Below are 20,195 nucleotides of genomic sequence, written 5' to 3'. Positions count from 1 at the left end.
TTCTCTGCAGGGCAGGTAGAGTGTGTGGGCAGACCACGGTGCTGGGAGCTAACGCTGAATAAATATTTCACATACGCAGCAGGGGCTGGAGCAGGGCGGTCAGCCGGGGCCCCGTGGTGCCTGTCAGTGGTGGCTACTCCGACCCTGCGCTCCGGCACTGGCCATGAGTGTTTAATCCGTGTCGGGAGCGTTAACACTAAGCGACCTCCTGGGTGACAGATCCGCCATGCAAGCCTTTTCCCCTGAGGAGGTGGGGAGGGTGGGAGTGGCGTTGGTGGACGATCTCTCCCCTCCCTTCCCCTGTCAGCTGGGCTCACAGACGCGTTAGCGCGGCGGCGGGACCGGGGCCTGGCCCGGCACAGCCACACTAGGGGCGGCCAGGTCGCAGGCTCTGCTGCCTGGGGAGGGGTGTCCTCTGTGACTGAGAAGGTGGCGAGCGTGTTAGAGGCAGTCATTACGATACCGTGCACACAACAGGGTTAAACACAGAGCACACTTCATCTGTGCAGAAAATAAGCACAATATAAAATCGCTACGCGCGGACACAGACAAAGCACACGCCTGGAGCCCCGCCGCAGAGGGCTGTAGTATTACACATCTTCCCCTCCTCTGGGTTGTTTATCGCCTACAAATATTATGTTCTTTGCTATTTTATAAGGAGAAGATCAGAAATTTGGTGAAATTAGTCAATAATACATCAAATCCGAGTCATTTTAAAATGCTAATATAGCAGGCTTTTCCTTCAAATATGTCATATTTGTAATAAAATACAGCCCGTATTGAGACAACAACTACCAGAGAGAGGCTTATTAATCCATACGATAAGAGGACAATGTCTCAAGGTTGCAGTACTGTACATCCACCAGCTAGCTTCAAGAGCTGTCAACTGCCAGTCACTGGCAACTCAATAACAGTATTATTTCAAATCTGAAGGCACCGCTCAATTGTTTGCAGATACTGATATCCTATTCTTTAATAATTAATAGATCTCAGAATATATATATTTTTAAAACCAGGCACACGCACACACACACACACACACACACACACACACACACACACACACATCACCATCAAGGGCTCTCTCTCTCCCTGCCACATTCCCACTGCAAACTCTGTGAGAACTCCCACAGCCATAGAGTTGAAGAGTGTAACCCCCCTGAGACTGCAAGAGCCCACTCCTTTAAGGCCAGGCAAGCCACACACACAATCCTCCAACTTTTCAAACAGAGAGAAAACAGATGCAGAGAAGAGAACCAGTCGACATTTCACAGGCACGTCCGCAAGTTTTCACTCCTTTCACATTTGTTTTTCCGGGTGCCGTGCTGCATTGCAGTAAACCAAGACGAGCAGATCCAAGGCTCCCCGACAAAACATGTCATTTTAGAAGGACAGTGTTAACAAGAATAATTATGACAGCGCTGATTATGGCTTTGATCCTGGCCGTCCTGGTATTCTGGTTAATGGCCACGACCGTGGTCGGCACCTCACAGGTGGTCCCCGGGGACCTCTGGAGCCAGATCTGACCCTGCACTGCTCTCATCTGGGGAGACAAGGATTCTATCAGCCCAAAAAAGCACCCGTCGCAGCTGCCAACTGTGTTTACAGCTGCACCGCATCAAACATTCATCAAATGCCATCTTTACAGTCTGTGATGTGAGGCAATCAGCATTTCACAGGCTGTCAAATGATGTCTAAACTGGTTGCTACCTGGCAGTGTCAAAAAGAAAAACAGTTCAAATACTCCACATAAGGTATACGGTTTCTTTCTAGTCTAACTCCTGACAGACGAGCTACCTCCCTATGTTAAAATATTAATTCGACTTAAATACTTAAAGTGCTCTAATGACAGCAAAGCTCCAAAATCAGCTTTCAAGTGTAATTTGCCCCCTTTTTTTTTCACTTCCATTTCATCTAAATCTAAAATTGTTCTCAACTTTAGACTTCTGAAACAGATTAATTTGGCCAGCTAATAGGCCTACATGCTCATTTTTGTATGTTTTAGAAACTTATGATGGTCCAGTGCACAGAATGGAGGATTTCACTTTCTTAGTTTTTTCCCATGAAGGATTCTCGTTGGGGGGAAAGTAACTGATCTCCTCCCTAGACTCTCGACACTCTCTGCTCATCGTTCAGCAGTGCTATAGCTCCATCTCCAGGCAGTGGGACAGTCTGCAGGAAAGAACTCTGTTTGACCCCTCTGCAATTGCCGCTGATGTATGGCACATTCATCTAGCTCTGCCATAGTAAGAAGCACATTTAAAAGGGCGTTATTTTATGAAGATTTTTAGCTGTCACACTCTCTCTCTCTCTCTCTCTCTCTCTCTCTCTGAGTCTCTCTCTCTCTCTCTCTCTCTCTCTCTCTCTCTCTCTCTCTCTCTCTCTCTCTCTCTCTCTCTCTCTCTCTCTCTCTCTCTCTCTCTCTCTCTCTCTCTCTCTCAGAGAAAAGGACCATGCCGTTGTCAAACTTTAGAAAACACACATCCTAGGCTCATTACTGTAGCATAAACAAGCGCTGAAAAAAAAAAATCAAAATTTGTTGTTGCTATTTCCGTTCACTGATGAAGGGCGTTTATGAGGCTTTGCCAGAAGTTTTTCGTAAATCTGTGAGAAAGATTCTTTTAACATTACCTAATTGGAAAGTCTCTATTTTTAAAACCCATGGTTTTTGAATCCCATGGGTGGAAAATCGAAGGCAACTTCAAACAGTTAAGACTCCACTTACGGTGGAGATTACGCAATCATAACTAGTTACCTTGAGTACCTGTAAACAATGACAGCGTTGAATATGTTTGCATTGTTTTGCAGGTTTCTTCAAAAACCCTCACAATAATACTCAATGCCAGCATGATGTCTGATGAGCCATCAATCTTGATCTCACAACAAGTCTATGCCCAATTTACGTTCTCCGGATACGTTTTCGGATGGCTACTCAGAAGGGAAAAGTGATATGTCTTAGAGAAGACAACACATACACTCTCGACACTCTCCTAAGTTTAACACGGACCAGACCCATTATCTCTCACACAACCTATGAATACTTTACACACACCAAGTGGCACTTCATAATTTACAAGCATAAAGATCCCTGAATCTACAGATTGAACTGAGTAATAATGTATACTACTTTGTTTTGTGGTGGTCGGGGAGAGTGGGATAGGAGGGCAAAGAATTCCTGGTAAGGCACTAGTGGAGGATCCCGCAGTCCCATGGACCTAGATGAAACCACAACAGCAGGTTATGCATTACAGGATTACATAGGGTGTAAACGGCAGGGATGGGTCTGCCTGCTTGATAAATAATGTAGTATAATGTATATTAAAGCTGGTTCCTCCACCACTGCTGCTGCAGCAGCACTAGTTCCTAGCGGCATACCCTGAGCAGCAGTGGTGCTGTAGAAAAGAGCAGACACTCCTCTAATTATGCACATCTGAGAGGCAAGCAGAGGCCATCTGTCAGTGTCTGAATCAGTTACCTTATTACCAATGCCTAAAGATATAAATATAGGAGAGGGAGCTGCTTTCATTAATGCACACGGGGGCATGCCGCTTCAGACAGCTCGAAACACACAACTTAATTGCAAATTATGACTTGTTGGGAGGAGGAGTGGCTCTTGTGTGGCCCTGCTGTGGCTGACCCCCTGAGAGGGGGGTGTAGTGGTGTGGCACCTGGCTTGTAATGACAGTCAAGTAACGGCTTCTACTGCTGCCCTCTCATCTCTGACGTTAGGGCCTTTTGTCTGTCAGGTTTGTTTTGTACATTTAGTTCAGGAGTTCTCTCTTACTGTGACCCCCGTCAGGCCATAATATGTATGGGGAAACATATTATGTGAGGAATGATTAATGCACCTCCCCATACAGTTTGCATGGAGACAATGCAGCACCTGATTAGAAATCAGAAGTGTTTCACTTCGTTCACTCGAGGTGCTGAGGAGTGGGTGAAAAACAACTCTAGCGCAGGTTGATTCACTCTGTCCTCAGGCAAGTCTTGCCAAAAAACACCCACCGTCCACGCTTATGCAAAGTGCTTCTCAAACCCAGACAGTGGTGGAAAGCTACTGTATGGAGCAAGCCAGACTGCTCTGTTCAACTTGGTCTCTAAATATAACAGCCAGTGCACTGCTATCCTGTTCACAAACTATCACAATGCAGACAACGCACTGGGAGCTGAACACCCACAGACAGAGCTGTATTGAAACCGTGCGAATGCCATTTTGTGATCATTTGTTACGACGTGTACACACGTAGGATATCATATTTGCCTGCCCGCCACATGCATTTAACAACAACACAGAGAGGCCGTTCCTCTCCTTTCAGCAGACGCACTCAGCTCATTCACCGACATGTCAAAACATTTCAATCAATTCATTCGGATCTGTGTCCAAAAATAACCCAGAAGAATTCCCGACGACAGTGCGGCAGAAGGGTAATGTCTACCCTGCCGTCCGAGGTCTCTATTTGGTAGCCGCTCGTAAACAGCAGGTGGAGTGGAGGTGGAAATGAGAGATTAGAGTGCGCTGCCACACACTCCCAGTCGCCTGCTGAGGACCTAATTATAGGTGGGGGCCAGGAGATGGCCCCGTCCCGCTGACCTGTCACCTGTCAGCCCGCCTACCTCCCTGCGTCTCTGCCCGGCCCTCTCCCCGTCTGACTCACAGCCCCTATCACTCTACCTGCATACACTCTACTCCATTTCCCCCGTCCATCCATCTGTCTGTCTACCTGTCTGCGTCCACACCTGTAGGGATAGACTGTGATGAAAAGAGCCGTGGCCATCGCTTGAGGGGCTCTGCACCTCAAGATCAGTGAGCAGGGCTTAGAGAAATACGCCAGGTATGAAATGCACGTCGCCCCCAGACAGAGCAGAGCGGGTCGGGTGTGGGGGGAAGGGGGGGGGGGGGGAGGGCTATAAAAGAAAGGTTTCTTCACACACCCTGTCTGTGACCGCTTCCTCACCGCGCTGCCAGGGGTTTTATGGCGAGTGTACACTCTTAATCATGACATTACATGTGCTCTGAGGAGGGGGGATTCGCATGGGGTGAGATCCAGATTACTTGAGCTTAGGGCGTTAGATCACATAGCCTCATTAAAACAGCTAAACAGAGAACATTTATACAAGGTTCAAATCTTGGAGGCCGACTGTCACTCCTCCACACAGAGAAGCAAGAGACTGTGATCCTTCTTACACCATCCCCGGGGTGGGGAGGCTCTGCTAAGAAGTCCAAACGGACCAGACCCGAGCTCTCTCCTGCCATAAGGAGACTGAAGGGAGCCAAGTGGGGGTTGAATTAAAGGATAGAACACATCCAACATGCAAACACACGCCGTATTTTTACTCTCCACAGGTTCACAAGTTCACAACGGCGGTGAAGACTTGCAGTTTCTATTCATGAGAACATGTTCCTAAGAAAGCATGCTGTGGATTTTCCTGACTAAGAAAGAGTTAAGGTAAGTACAATAGGACAGAGACATCACTTGCACAGCACCAAGGCTTGAAGCAGGTTCGTTAACATGGGACTACAACTTACCAAGAAGGCTATTATACTCCGTTGCGTGCTCTCCCACTGAAAACAGCTTTGAATGTACTGTAACGTATACAGCACTGCAGTGCTGATTCTCCGAACCCGATATATGTTCTGGGCTAGGATCTAAATAATCAGAAACGAAACGGTACAGTAGTTAGCATTATTTGATACAGGGACATAGTGTTTATGACTTCCCAATCAGTTTTAGTCAGGTTTCCAAAGCCTTATTAAGTTAGTACTCTGTAGTTTGATATCTTAAGCCAATTAAGCTAATTAGTTTGACTATGACCAATCAAAGCGACTTCTGTGGCAGCTTTCCCGTGGTAAAGTCATTAGTGTGATGCGAGCGAGTCTGCAACACGGTCCGCTAATTAGATGGTGTACATATACATGATAGTGCGCGTTCCCAATTGCGTATCCTGGTTGATGCATTAAGGTTCATACACACAGGCCACTGTAGCCCTGAAGGGCTCGTAGACTTTCAATGAGAGAAGGGCGGTCAGCGACAAGACGCAAGAGGATTGGCAAGCGGCACGGTTCGTAGTGAAGAAGAGGAAATTTAGCAGCAGGCTGAAGACTAACCAATTAATTAATTTTGTCAACCAATCAAACGATGATTTAATGTCAACATTCAAGCTGACAAACTGATGCCGTGACTCCCTCCAACATGGTAGGCAGAGTTTCAAGCGATCCAATTGGCCGCTTACTGCAGCCTGTGTGTAAGCACCATTAGAGAGAGTTTTGGACAATAGTCAAAAAGTGAAGATCATCAGAAGTGATCATTAGCAAATATTGTTGTCCATCAGTGCGATTCGAACCCGCTATGTGCAATCAACCAGGGCATGCAATTGAGTACTCAATTTGATTAGAAGTCCAGTCTGGATAGGAGGTGGTATACTCAGGCATTCACCCTGCAACTCCTCCTATCCAATAAACTATATTTACCCTGCTTTATAACTCATATAATAAGTTAGAATTATAGAACACTGATTGCAAAGACAAACCTTTTTGGAAAACTTTGGGTTGTCCTCCATGAACTTTGTCTCTTTCGGTCGGAAGGTTTTGATGCCTGCTCTGACCTGAGGAAGACGTTGAACATCATGAAAAGTTAGATGAGCTAACTGAAGTCATAGAGGTCAATTCAGTATACAGTATGATATTTTGATTGGTTTCTATGTGAAAAAACGTGAGCTAGGCTGGGATCAACCTCTATGTGCTGGGGCCTGATGGCGTGTATCAACAGAAACCAATGAGTTAAGCTGGATTCTTACTGGGTTGTAATGGACCTCCAGTACTACAGTGATGGTCCCTTTAGATGGCCCTCCAAGATCGTCTTTCTTCAAGACTCGGGAGATCTGCTGACCATTTTGAACCTGAAGCAATGGCCAAGTCATTCAAATTAATTACAACACACAAACGATCATATATATATATGACTTGTCAAAGTATGAATTACAAGCCCTTTATGAATCAATTCACTAGATTCTTCCCAACTCACAGTGAGTAATGGAATGGCCACTCTGCCCAGAAAGTCTGGAGCTTTGTCTCCATCTTCATCAAAGACAGTCAGCTGGAGTGCTTCATGGATGTCCTTTATCGGGCTGTAAGGAGATTACAATATAGACAACCCTGAATTTGTTTGGAAATAGTATAGTATAAAAATAGTATTCATTTACACAAAAATACACACAAAAATAGACTTAGGATATAGACTAATAGGCTAGATGACAATGAACGACTGCTTAGTTACAATGTCAAGACTTTGTTCCACTCTGGATTCAATGTTTTGTAGATGGTCTGAGTTTGCAGTCTGCTGTTCCCAAGCTCAAGCACACAGAATGGGTCGCTTTTTCCTGCAAAGAACACAGACGTGTTACAGTGTGTGTGCATTTGAAGATGGTGAAGATCAGCCCTAGAGAGTACAGTAACTCGTTAAAAGTGCAATACTGTAATGATAGATCACCATTGAGGTCAGTTGATGTGAGATCTGTGGCCTTGATGACCTTGACTTGAAGGAAGCCCACCTCCCTCATGCTTTTCAAAGAGTTCTTCAAACACTGCAAAAAAGAACATGATCTTTATTATATACATGAACCAAATCATCACTCCTAGCTGCATTTGAAATGTACTGGGTACTACTGTGATATGGTCGTGTCTTCATTGTGAAACAATATGTACCTTATGTATGAGTAAGTATCTTTCCGCTCTGATACAGTATCTTAAACAAAATCCATATGAATGTGGGCTGAACGGCAGTAATAAGTGTTGAGGTCAACATGTGGGAGGCATGAACAATACTGTAATGTGATAATAAGCACTAACGTATTTGTCCACAATTGTATCCTTCTTATCCGTCTGTTCCAGGGGAGAGTTGTGGATGTCAGAGATGGACGCCCCAGTGCAGGGGGTCAGGGTGACCAGGAACACCAGCCTGCCCTTGCCTGGGTCCAAGACGTGGGTGTACAGATGCTGCTCATTCGCTGGCATTCTGGACAGGTCAATCTCAAACCTGGACGCAAAAGGGGGGGGGGGGGGAACTGTTCCATTTCAACTTATCGAGTTAGGCTTGTCCTTGGAGGGGGGGGGGGTTACAAATGTCCAATTAAAGGACTGCAGTCATGATGCAATAAAACCATCAGCGAGAATCAAGGCCAGTGCATTACTGTATGTATGTGTGTGTGTGTGTGTGTGTGTGTGTGTGTGTGTGTGTAGGCCCTACTCACAGTCCCCAAGATTCTTCCGACTTCCTCCCTCTCTTGACAAACACCTCCACCTGCAGCGGCTCATCGTGCCCGTCCTCAAAGTGGTTGAAGTCGAACCTCTCCCTCCACTGAGGGTTGGGCTGAACACACAGGTTCTGGAGGAGGGAAGGGAGACACAGGGTGCGTTTGTAAATACGCTCTGAGACCGCCGAGGCACACCCGGGGTGCTCTCCGACCGTTCGGAAATGAACTGATTTCAGTTGAAACCAGAGCGCTCTGAGTGCTCAGAACAGATTTCCAGAGTGTATTTACGAACGCACCCACAGATCGAACTGATACAGTAGTGCGTGGGTTGGACACACACACACACAGGGACTGTGACGCCGTGTCAGCTTTAATACACTGTCAGACTGAGCACAGAAGACACGACAGGTGGATTTAGTCTTCATTCAGTCCAACCAGCAATGGGAGGGAGAGGAGGAGAGGAGAGTTGTTGTTTTTTGGGTTGTTTTTCTTTTTTGCATGTGGCCGCACCTCCGTCCCCACTCTGGGATTGTAAACATTGACAGCTTCCAATTAGAATTAGCTTTGTTCAACAAACAAACATGCAGAAACGGAAAAAAGCGGAGAGGTTTACAAAGAAGTGACATGAGGAGACAAGACGAGCGTGCTGCGGAATCATCAGGGGGAAGGCCAACAAGTAGAGGTAGATGAGCAGGGCCATGCTGGGTATGCAAATGAAGCCAGTGAAGCCCACCACCTGAAGCATCATGGGGACTGGAGGAGAGCCTATAGTGGCAGCCACGGCCAGGCTAATGAGCAGCCTCTCGGCTCTGCCATGCTCCAGTGAGCCAAGGTGGAGGTGAGCCAGTGACAGGCACCTGCTGAGAGAGTGGGAAGGAGGGAGGGAGGGAGGGATGAAACGGAGGGATGGAAGGGGGGAGGGAGAGAGGAGTGGAAGAGAGAAAGGCAACCAGAGAAAGGAGTGGGGGGGATGCAAGAGAGAGGAGCAGATGAGAAGAAGAAGAGCATGAGAAAAGGGGAAGAGGGAGAAAAGAAAAGTAGGGAGGAGGGAAAGTGATAATAATAACAGAACGTGATAGAGGCCCACCTTGGTCTTGTACTTCTGCTCTCCCAGTCTGAAGCGCACATAGGCGTCCCCGTGGCCTTGTTCGGGCAGGTCCTGTCCCTCCACCAGGGTGATACCGAACACCCCACACCACAGCTGAGACTTCTTCGGGGTCTCGCTTGGGCCCTTGGCCTGGACCTGAGCCTGGTTCGGGTTCTGGTTCTGGCCTGGAGCCTGGCCTCCCTGAGACACACAGAACCGACAGGTTACATGAACAAACCCCTCTGTTTACTCGCCCCACCTAAACCCGGTTCCTTATGACATCGTGCACGAGTGCGTGAAAGCAGGACTTTGGGGCTAGCTTCACGCTAGCGCTTACATCCCCTACTCTGTTTGAACACATTAGCACATCTCCACTGACAGCAGAGCCACACCACAGAGGCTCCTGGAGAGAGAGAGAGAGAGAGAGAGAGAGAGAGAGAGAGAGAGAGAGAGAGAGAGAGAGAGAGAGAGAGAGGGAGAGAGAGAGAGAGAGGGATGTCAGCAAGCAGCCAGATGTCCCTAGCTGTGACAGGCCCACTCATCACAAGCTCAGAGACAGAGTGTGGGGAGGCAGGACACTTGGCATACTGCGGGAGAGACAGCAGGCTGCAATGAGTAATGATGCAAACCACACAGCCTCCTCATCACAAAATTATGCATGTACTGTATGTGTACTGTATGTATGTATGTATGCACAGCCTGACATTGTACTGTACAGATCGTGTACTGTGCACATCGTAGTCATCTTCTGTTAAACCTCGACGAGAAAAAGTGCAAAGCTAAGTGATGAATCTTGGAAAAACCCGGCATAGTTGGAAGGGTATAAACGTAACAACATGTTCAGGTGGCGAAAACACCGAGACATCAAGGACGACTCTAACAAGCCATCCAACAGTCCTGCCGTGCGGTGTCACAGAGAGAGAGAGAGAGAGAGAGAGAGAGAGAGAGAGAGAGAGAGATAAGAGGAAAAACAGGGACCTTGATACATTTCCATGTGGTTAAAGTTCCCCTGAGCACTGTGCAGTGATACAGTAGGCCTGCTATGTGAAAACAAACAGCAGTGCGAGGTTGTCTAGGGTTGACTGTAATTAAAGAGCAGGGCTGTAATCTACTCTGGCCCCTCAGATTGGCTCCCTCCCTCTGCTGCTCCGATCGGCAACGCTTCAAACGGACCAGCCACGGCTCCCCTGTCACCCCCCCCCCCCGCCGCCGCCTGGGTCACCTCCCACAGCCCCCACACAGAGACCCAGTCCAGTGGGGATCAAAGCACATCTCAGGGACCTGAATGAACATGGAATACCATGGCACAGCCCTATAAATACCCCCCCCCCCCTCCCTCTCTAAAGAGGAGGAACAGAGGGAGTGGAGGAGCGATAGAACACAGGGCCCAAGCCAAGTCATCCCGTGTGTTTATCTTGGACACATTTCTATCTCAGCGGCCAATAAAACAATTCCACTTAACTGTAAGTGGCCCCTAAAGAGAGTCTATTCCTGGTCCTAAAAGGGGACTGCGATTGCTTCCATATGGTGGGACAGCATGGGGACGAGCAGGATGAGCTCAAACCCGGGTCCATTTGGCTGGTACCTCGGCTCTGTCCGTCCACAGCTGTGATATTACATCCTAACATCTGGGTTATTGCTGCTCTGCCTGGGAATTATCAGCCTCGCCGATCTTCGGCATCTCACACTGGCAATTTGCCTCAAACAGCAGAGCCCCCCTCTCCTCTTCCACTCCCACACAACCCCCCCTGCCTGGCTGGGACACTATCACGCAGCCGAGTTTTACAGGGGCAGTTGCCATTTGTTGTCTCTGTGTGGTGGTAGTGCTGGCAGAGGAGGGGATGTAGGTGGGGAGTAACACTGAGAGATGAGGAATGGATGAGAGCTTGTTGTGTGTGTGTGCTCAGCACCTCCGGGATGGGTGCAAAATGCTATGTTATTTCAGATAGGAAATATCAATTGAAACATCACAAAATGAACATTGGCGCCCGCCCCCTCAGAATGAGAGTGTAAATGTGCACCACGATTTAAACAGCAGAGCATCAGGGAGAGTCTGGTCACACATTTCTATCTATTTGTGTGTCTGTCCATCTGCAGAGCACGCCCTGTGTACATGCAAATTGATCTTCTTCCTTTCCATTATATCAAACTGAGATTGTCTACTGGCCTATCAAGAGATTAAAGAGTTAATCAACGTGAATACACACCTGCCAGTACTATAATTAGCAAAGCTACAAAACAAAACAATAGTAGCCTATTACAGCCTATTTAAGTCTAAATGTTATTACATTTAAAGGCATAATGTACTTCTTAAAAAGAGACATAATTGCATTTGCTTTAAATCCCTTAATGGCTTGGCTTCGTTCTGCTTTTAACATACGTTACATACTTTACAAGTAAGATCAATATAACATGTTTATAGCACAGTCGTGTACAGTTGTTCTAATACCACAACTAAATATAGCATACAACTTTCTTTCGCATTGTGACAAACAAGTTAACTCCAAATGAAACAAAATGAGGAACAAATGATGCACACCGTTAGGTTTGAAAATGCACAGACAAAAGCAGAACTGGACCACTTCATTCTTTGTTACTGATGATCATTTATAATACAGTGGTCTACTGCCCCCTAGTGCTATATATTAGTAACAGTATCAGCAATACAGTATGTGTATTTCTACTGAAAATAGCGATGTACATCATAATGTACATCATATTGGCATATACAGTATTGACATTAATTTTTATGATTTTAATTTACCAAATATAAATATGTTTAAGAGAAGAAATTATCATATTTACCCTGAAGCTTCTTCTTTTTTTCGGTAGCCATTTCTGCAACTTAGAATGAAAAAATAAAATAAGACAATATATACATATTAAAAATAAAATAAAAATGTTGTAATGATGATGTAAAATGGCGGCCTCACATTGTTTCTTTTTTTGATGGTGGCGTCTCTGAACGTCAGGCAGATGTCGATAACGATGACTCCCATGTCGTCCTCCTGACTGTTGGGGTCCTCCAGAGGCAGCACCATCTCACAGGTTCTGGACAGAGGCCAGTGCATACACAAGATGAACACATCTCCACTTGGGCACTGCCCAATACACTCAATGATTCAGTCTAAATCTGTAAAGGAATTGTATGCCACTCACTTGTCTGTTTCAAGTTTGTTTACTGCAATAGTGGTGGAGCCCATGAAGTCATCTGTGGTTAGGTTTTTATCATAAACCTGTAATTAAAATAATAATAAACAGCATATTCAGTATAACAGGCAGGACAGGCTATGGCACAATACCACTGTTGCTGGTACTGTAGGCCAATGGTGTATGCACTGTAGGTTGCTCCATTACATCATCATAGTCTGTTACTAGGTGTTAATAAGACAAATGATGTCAAAACCAGAGATCAGCTGGATACTCACCCTCACTTCCACAGCCTGCTTCCGATCACGGAGAGGAAAGGAGAAAGACTCATTCCATCTTGGGTTCAGGTTTTTGTTCACGATTTTGCTTTTGTAGAATGTCTTCCCTTCCAGTTTGAATTTGCAATAAGGGTCACTAAAACCTACACAGATGGAGAATAAAATGCAATAATCTTAAGGGAGGCGTTATGAACATGAGGTGAGGATATGACACAGACGTCTTACAAGTTAAGGGGTCTAATAGTTGAGGGGAGTACAATGACAGTGTACTAATAATGTATATTATATAAAATATAGATATATTTGTTTTATCAATTAATATATATATATATATATATATTTTAATCTAATGCAAAAGTAATATAATTCAAACAAGACAGATCTGCATGATGCAGAATATACACATGCACAGACAAATGTACACAAACACACACACACACACACACACACACACACACACACACACACACACACACACACACACACACACACACACACACACACACCCCTACTGGATAAATCAAAGAGCTGTTGTGTGCTAGACTGAGATATGCAGGGAGGAGGTGCTCCCCACATTTATTTGAGAAAACAGAGGGATGTAGCTGTTTAATTGTGAAAGAGCAGAAACTCGCCAGCATGAGGCGACCAGCAAATAAGGTCCAGAAACCAGGAGCAACCAGTGTTAATCTCCCAAGCCTGTTAAGAAAGTCTGCCTGCGAGTTGGGTGGGGGGACGGGACGTCTTTGTCTGCGCAATGGCATGCAGATTGGCCGAAAAATGAAAGCCAGTCCCATGCCTTCATTTGTATGGGGGAATAAAGGGGTGCTTGAGAGAGCCTGCAGGGAGGCTTGAATCACATGACAAAGGCCCTGTGGGGATGGGCTGTCAGGCCTGTCAGCTCCCCACTTCAAATGAACATCTCGCAAAGGCAGGCAGGACCCACAGCAGCTCCGCCCTGCCAGTCTGTGACAGGGAAACCTCCAGGCAACTTGACAGGAGGAGAATGTGGCAGCCAGCGAGGAGAAAAGCTCTGGCGTGACTGAGAACGGTGACGATGGAAATTAACAGCGAAAAAAGGGGAGAACAAAAAAAGGAGAAGAGGGGGCTGGTGGCGAGGGGTCCTTTCAGAATATGTAATGACAGTGTATGGTGTTGGTGGGGCTTTGGCACGCTGTTGATTGTTGGGCAAACAGTAGAGAAGCAGGGGGCATGTGGGGATTGCATCATCGCAGTGCCATCCTGTCAGGGAAAGTAAGGTCTCAACTTGCAAGGAGGTGAGAGCGTGGGGTTGGGTCGGAGACACACCGGTGGAGCCAGTCCAAATAGAAACCTACCGGTACATATCCCTCTGCCTGAGAGCATCGCACAACACACCCTATCAATATGTTTGACTCATAATACATTTGAAAGCATTGTGAAATACCAGCTGATATTCTCCTCCTGTGCATGAATGTGTCATTCATTCTCTTGTTAATCACATGTTCATGCATACAATACTGGTTCTCAATAGCTTCAATACCACATACTTTTGGAGTAACAGTAGAGTAGAGCATTCTCTTATACCAACAGTATAAGAGAAGCCCACACATGTTGGTACTTCTCTCAAGAGATTCAATCTATGGCCACTTGAGGTCTCTGTTTTCCAAAAGTGAGCTCTGTGACACCACCAGAGAGGGTGGGCCACATGACAAAGGACTGGTGAGGAAATGAGACACTAAGGCCTGCCTATGCATTTGGGAAACTGAAGTCTGGGTATGGATTACCAGGCTCAGAAGATATTAATTCAGAACAACAAATGCATACATAAAACCATACTCAAACATCTAACCAATATGCCACAACCCATGGCTATTTATCTGGATATGATGAACATATTCAAGTTTCAAGTGTATTGTTACGTCACATTACACAAGTGTAACAGAGTAAAATGCTTAGGCTTCAGTTCCTGACATTGCATTGCAGCACAAAACATAGGGCATAATAATTCAAGCATAATTCAAGATATTCAGTATGAGCCAGAGCGATGGTTTAGAACAACTTAGTCTTGCTACAGTATACGCAGACATGCAGGTATAGACAAGAGACTCATCTGACCTCACCGGGTTGAACAATAACCTAACCCTAACCCAATCAAAGAATTCTGTTTTATGTTTATTTTGTGTTTTTCTAAGACACCTCCAGCAGGTGGCAGTTTGTCATCATTTGTGACAGAATAACCTTATTTTATGGCCGTTTAGAGTCCTAGCAAGCACGTCTGCTTCTGTGCCAACCTAACCCCCCTCGTTCAGATTCGCTTCAGAATGTCTGTGGTTGAAGGCTGGGCTACAATTTAGCCTCTTGTTTGCGATGGTTATGAAAACCTCCAAAACACAACATTTGTTTCTCCACACAGGTTTGCTAACAAAGACAGTCACAGTGCATCTCAGTGGTGTTCAGCCTACCACGAAGAATAGTGGAGCCATTCTGACAATATGCAACTCTGATTGTCTCAAAAGGGACATAAATGTGCATAATTGAGGCTAACTTGCTGCACACAGTAACCGTTTGTAGAACGCGTCCTATCAGGGAGTGATCTATAAAGGAGGGGTGTGGACTGTAAGAATCTGGTCTGACAGCATGCCTGTCTGTCTACTCTATAGAGAGGTTGGACAGAAACCGTATGTCGAACATAGCAGTTATCAAAAGCATTTTGCTTTAAAGACACATTTTGTTTAAAGACATTCACTACAACCTCAAGAATGTGACCAGACAATAAGGTAGCATCCCTCTCTATTATGACCAAATGCTGATTGGTCTACAGTATCTTACAGTATTTAAAGTAGTCTACCGTTAAAGTGTGTGTGGTTTGAAGAAACGTCACAACCGAACAGATGCCAAGTCTGTATTTTCTAGACTTTAACGTGTACATTTTTAAATGTACTGTATATCTGTTTAATGCATATAATTGAAAATCTGCAATATTTAGCAAATCAGGAATTACTTGGGAATGTGGAACTTTTTAATATATATTTTGTCACAACTGAAACACTACCAATACAAAAACATATTTTACCCCAATTTTGAACAAATAAAAACTTTAAAGGCCCATAAAAACATGTGTTAACCAGATAAACGGCCCACATACATGCCCCACAGATAATTCATAAGCAAATACTGTACCAGACCATTCAAAAAGCGCATGCCACATTTAGCAAAGCACAGGTTCCGGACCTGTTATACATAGACCTACATGAATTTGCACATAATGTACATACTGCGAATGACACTGGAGGCATGTGTCTATGTAGTCCCTGTAATGTGGTATTGTTTTGATGAGCTGTGGTTCCATTGAAGTGGGACATTAGATGTTGTCGCGGTAGTGACACCATTTCAGTAGTGAGCGTCTAAATACATTTACAATACATATCTTTAGTTATTGTCCTTCCATTTATAGATCATTATATCGACAGTACAGTATGATTCAGTATTGCTACTAGTCTAATTGATAGTACTGTAGCTTATGACAATAGCAGGGACCACATCTAAGGAGTTGTCATCACTGTCAGAAAGACTCTACTGGGGGATGCCAATCTGAGTCCATTTGTATTTCAACCAAAAATACACTCCATGAAGTATTCATGGTCAAGATCAATGTCTTCAGTATATATACTATGTACTGTATAGTATGGACATAACGAAAATATTTCTACACTTCAGACACATTCAAAGCATTTAGTTATGACTGTACATTGCCATACTGTATAGACAATCAACTTTGCCTCAACATTTAATCCATACACTTCTCTTAAAGTCTAAACCGGAATTTAGATTTCCTGTCTGTTCACTTACCGTTGCGGTCTCTGATTACTAGGTTCCTGCCCTCCTTCAAGTTGATGGTGAGGAGGTACTTCTGCCAGGGAATAACAGGTGGAGGAAGTTCATCTCCTGCTGCCATCGCCTGTGGGGAAGGTCAGCCTGATTAATAGGATGCTCTAACAGTCTACAGCCAAGGTGCTGTCCTATTTTGGTGACAAGGTCTGTGTACAGTACTCACACTGCTGCCTGCTTGGTCCTGCATGGCCTCGACAAACAGGTCACTCTCTTCTTCATTGGATATCTATGGAGAATTCATATTTTTTTGCTTCAATAAGACTATGTGTTTGTGTACAGTGATTTCATTGATATGTAAAGACTTTCAATAAGGTTTAACATAATGTACGAATGCCTACTTAGCAAGGCATAAATGGTTTCCTTGTAATCAGATTCTAATCTAATCAGATGACCTCAGTTTGTCAGTCAATTGGATGATTATCATATACTGCAGCTTTATATGAGATTCAATAGTTTGCTATTTTAGCATGGCAATCATGACCACAACATGTGTATAGAGCAAAGTTAGATGTTGTCAAGTTCAGTCATTGTTGTTATTTACTTTGTTGAGCCTCAAGCATGACACTGAACTTGCAACCAGTAGTGCAGGTTTTAGACTTCGCAATCAGACAGAGATCTAAAGAAAACAATAGTTTTGGTATCTAGTTACCCAGGACTTTGCACAGCATTTTGCACTATTGAATCCACAACAGTACGACTGGCTACTACCATAACTTTATTACTTTATTAATGTATTATTACTTACTTTTACTTATTTTACTTTACTTTATTATTGTGATCTTGTATCTTGATTCTGCAATGTCAATGTTGAAGAACCAAAGCCAAAGAATTTGACTCTTGCGTACTTTTGGGGATATTGGGAATGGGAAGTAATAAAGGCGATTCTGATTCTGATTCTGATTCTGAAACATGAGACATGTGTTGGTATTGGTGGTATTTTGCTACTACATTGAATCTAAGCATTGGAGGGGTGTTATAAAAATGTAAGTGTAAGATTAAGATAAGATATTAAGATTCACTGTAACATGCAATGCCAACCAGATTTGTAGTGTATAATGAATGAAGCCTCTCAACATGTAGAATATTGCGTGCATATACAACTCTTCCTGAGTGGTTATTTCTAATTGTCAGAGTGTGGTACACATGAGATTACTGGCAGACAAACTTCAGAAACTTATCTTCAGCACTCTTATTCAGCATCCATATTTCTAAGCCTGTCTACTGTCATTTTAAGCACACCTATTGGCTCAGCGGATACCACAACTAAAGTGCGTGAAAAACCAGACCACACTATTTGAATGTGAAGATAGCTCGCAAATACTCATGCAAATGAGACCACAATGAAAATACTGTTTGTGTCTAACATAACTTTGTCACTAATATAGTGTTACTGTGTCACTAATGTTACAGACACATGGAAACACGCCTCTATCCCACTGAATAATGGTGCATATTTCATCAAAAACAAGTGTGAAGCTTGTCTACCAGTAAGAAGTATTCAAATGCTCTATGTACTGTATATGTACATGAGTGTGTAGTGGTATCTCTGACCTCAGCCATGTCTTCCTCAGTCTCCATGAAGAACATCTCTCTGATTTGAGGGGAGATAGGCTCCCTCATCTCCAGGTCCTCCGAGTCAATAGGCCAGGCCATGTTAGGCCGTTCCTCCCACTGGGTGGAGTCCATAGAACTATTGTCTGCACTCTCCCCTGGTGTGCCCTGTCCCTCTGTTGGCAGGGACCACCGATCTGCAGGGATGTTGGCTCTGGTCACTGGAGGGGTCCATCTATCGGTAGGTAATCTCTTTCGTTCACTGGAATTGGCCAATTTCTCTCGAAATAGGTTAATTTGGTCTCCGGAAGAGAATGCTCTGCCTCTTTCTCGTGGAGTAGCGAGTCTTCGCTTTACAGCTTTGTTCAAATGCTCACTAGAAGAGGTGGTCGAACTTTCTGCGGAAGACGTCGGTCTCGGTTCAGGTGGAGGTATGGTCACTTTTGCAACCGGTGGTGGTGTCGATTTCGGTGTAGACATGAGGACGTTTGAAGGAGTTGATCTTGGTTTGGGTACAGGTACACTCTCTCTCTCCACTGATGTGGTCCGCTTATCCGCACGCACGTTCACGCCGTCTGTTGGCCTGTTCGCTCTGCCCGCTCTGTCCTCTTCCTCTTCATAAAGAGTAAGGATCTCAACAGGTCCACTCTTTTTACGTCCGGGCAAAGCCATATAATCTTGTAGAGATGAATCGGGCACAGCCTGTCTGCCTGGGGGAGCAGAATCGGTCACAGTCAGGCTGTCTGTGAAGAGCGGGCCCGAGGTATCGTAAACAGAAGCAGAATCACTGTAGAAAGAGGACCTGCCAAAGAAGAAGATTTTGTCAGAGTCTGAGTCTGGGGCCACGTTGTCACTCTCTGTGGGAGAGGGCTCTCTCTGCTGCACCACCCTCAGGTCAGGCACTGACATACTGCGCCTGTAGGCTAGGGGCTTCGGAGACTTCTTCAGCTTCTCCTTCTTGCCCTTCTTGCCAAACAGAGGCTTGGCCTTGGCCTTCTGACGGAAGTTCTCCCACACGGTGTTCTTCTTAGGGTCCATAGTGTGTAATCCACAGGCTGGATGGACCCTCTCTTTTCAAACTACGGCTGTAAAGACAAGATGAAGAGATAGCACAGTTCAGCACCTCATTGTTTATGTTATGATAGTATAAAGGATTGTTAGAGTTTTGAAAGATTCATATACAGTATTTCCAAATGTGTCATTTATCTAAATGGAGATCATTTCTTGGTGTTTTATGTCTACATTTACATTTACATTTTTGGCATTTAGCAGACGCCTTATTCCAAAGCGACTTACAATCAATACATTTGAATACTAAGCATGTGAATCATCAGTCCACCATTCGTGGCAGGAAGAGTAATCTAGCTCAGGCCCGGGGCCACTGATAGAAGGAGAAACCTTCTTCTACCACCTTCTCCTAAAACGTTTTTTTTTTTTTTTTTTTTTTAATATACTGGAGGAACAGAGAAACAGTACAAGGGGGACGATAGAAGTTCTTAGGGACACAGTAGAGGGGAAAGCGGACGTCTTCAGGAGACGTAGTGCTGAGGGCAGAAGATGTCTCAGAAGGAGCAGTTAAGGTGTAACCTGAAGAGGTGGGTCTTCAGTCTACGACGGAAGATGGGTAGTGACTCTGCCGTTCTGACAGCCGTGGGGAGCTCATTCCACCAGCGGGGAGCCAGAGTTGTGAAGAGATGTGATCGGGCAGCTCGACTGCTGTGCAGAGGTGGTGGGGCCAGACGGCCAGCCGAGGTGGAGGAGCGGAGTGAGCGGGCTGGAGTGTGAGGGGTTACCATTTCCTTCAGGTAGGCAGGGGCTGTCCCTTTAGCTGCCTGATATGCAAGCACCAGGGTCTTGAATCTGATGCGAGCTGCTATCGGGAGCCAGTGCAGGGTGCGAAGGAGAGGGGTGACATGAGAGTGTTTGGGGAGGTTGAATACCAGACGTGCAGCAGCGTTCTGGATGAGCTGCAGAGGTCTAATGGCGGAGGCGGGGAGACCAGCCAGGAG

The 20,195-nt window shown here is 45.2% G+C and overlaps 1 protein-coding gene across 1 annotated transcript in view; it reads right to left on the bottom strand.

The window, feature by feature from the left end:
- mctp2a (multiple C2 domains, transmembrane 2a) overlaps positions 1-19,224 on the bottom strand; it is a gene marked incomplete at both ends in the record, with an annotated part of 35,795 nt that extends 16,571 nt beyond the window's left edge. The window contains 16 exons of the mRNA XM_080539597.1: positions 5,528-5,647; positions 6,529-6,603; positions 6,796-6,897; positions 7,023-7,125; positions 7,275-7,377; positions 7,488-7,581; positions 7,847-8,033; positions 8,248-8,381; positions 9,338-9,538; positions 12,271-12,388; positions 12,497-12,573; positions 12,766-12,908; positions 16,594-16,702; positions 16,799-16,861; positions 18,187-18,383; positions 18,843-19,224. Coding sequence (XP_080395723.1) covers positions 5,528-5,647; positions 6,529-6,603; positions 6,796-6,897; positions 7,023-7,125; positions 7,275-7,377; positions 7,488-7,581; positions 7,847-8,033; positions 8,248-8,381; positions 9,338-9,538; positions 12,271-12,388; positions 12,497-12,573; positions 12,766-12,908; positions 16,594-16,702; positions 16,799-16,861; positions 18,187-18,383; positions 18,843-19,224 — 2,208 coding nt within the window. The remainder of the gene's footprint in view (positions 1-5,527; positions 5,648-6,528; positions 6,604-6,795; positions 6,898-7,022; positions 7,126-7,274; positions 7,378-7,487; positions 7,582-7,846; positions 8,034-8,247; positions 8,382-9,337; positions 9,539-12,270; positions 12,389-12,496; positions 12,574-12,765; positions 12,909-16,593; positions 16,703-16,798; positions 16,862-18,186; positions 18,384-18,842) is intronic.
- Positions 19,225-20,195: the final 971 nt, after the last annotated feature.

Source organism: Nansenia antarctica (genome assembly GCF_963989245.1).
Source record: "Nansenia antarctica genome assembly, chromosome: 9".
Lineage (NCBI taxonomy): Eukaryota > Metazoa > Chordata > Actinopteri > Argentiniformes > Microstomatidae > Nansenia > Nansenia antarctica.
Note: the sequence above shows the minus strand (reverse complement) of the source record. Positions and strands in the feature narration are given on the sequence as shown.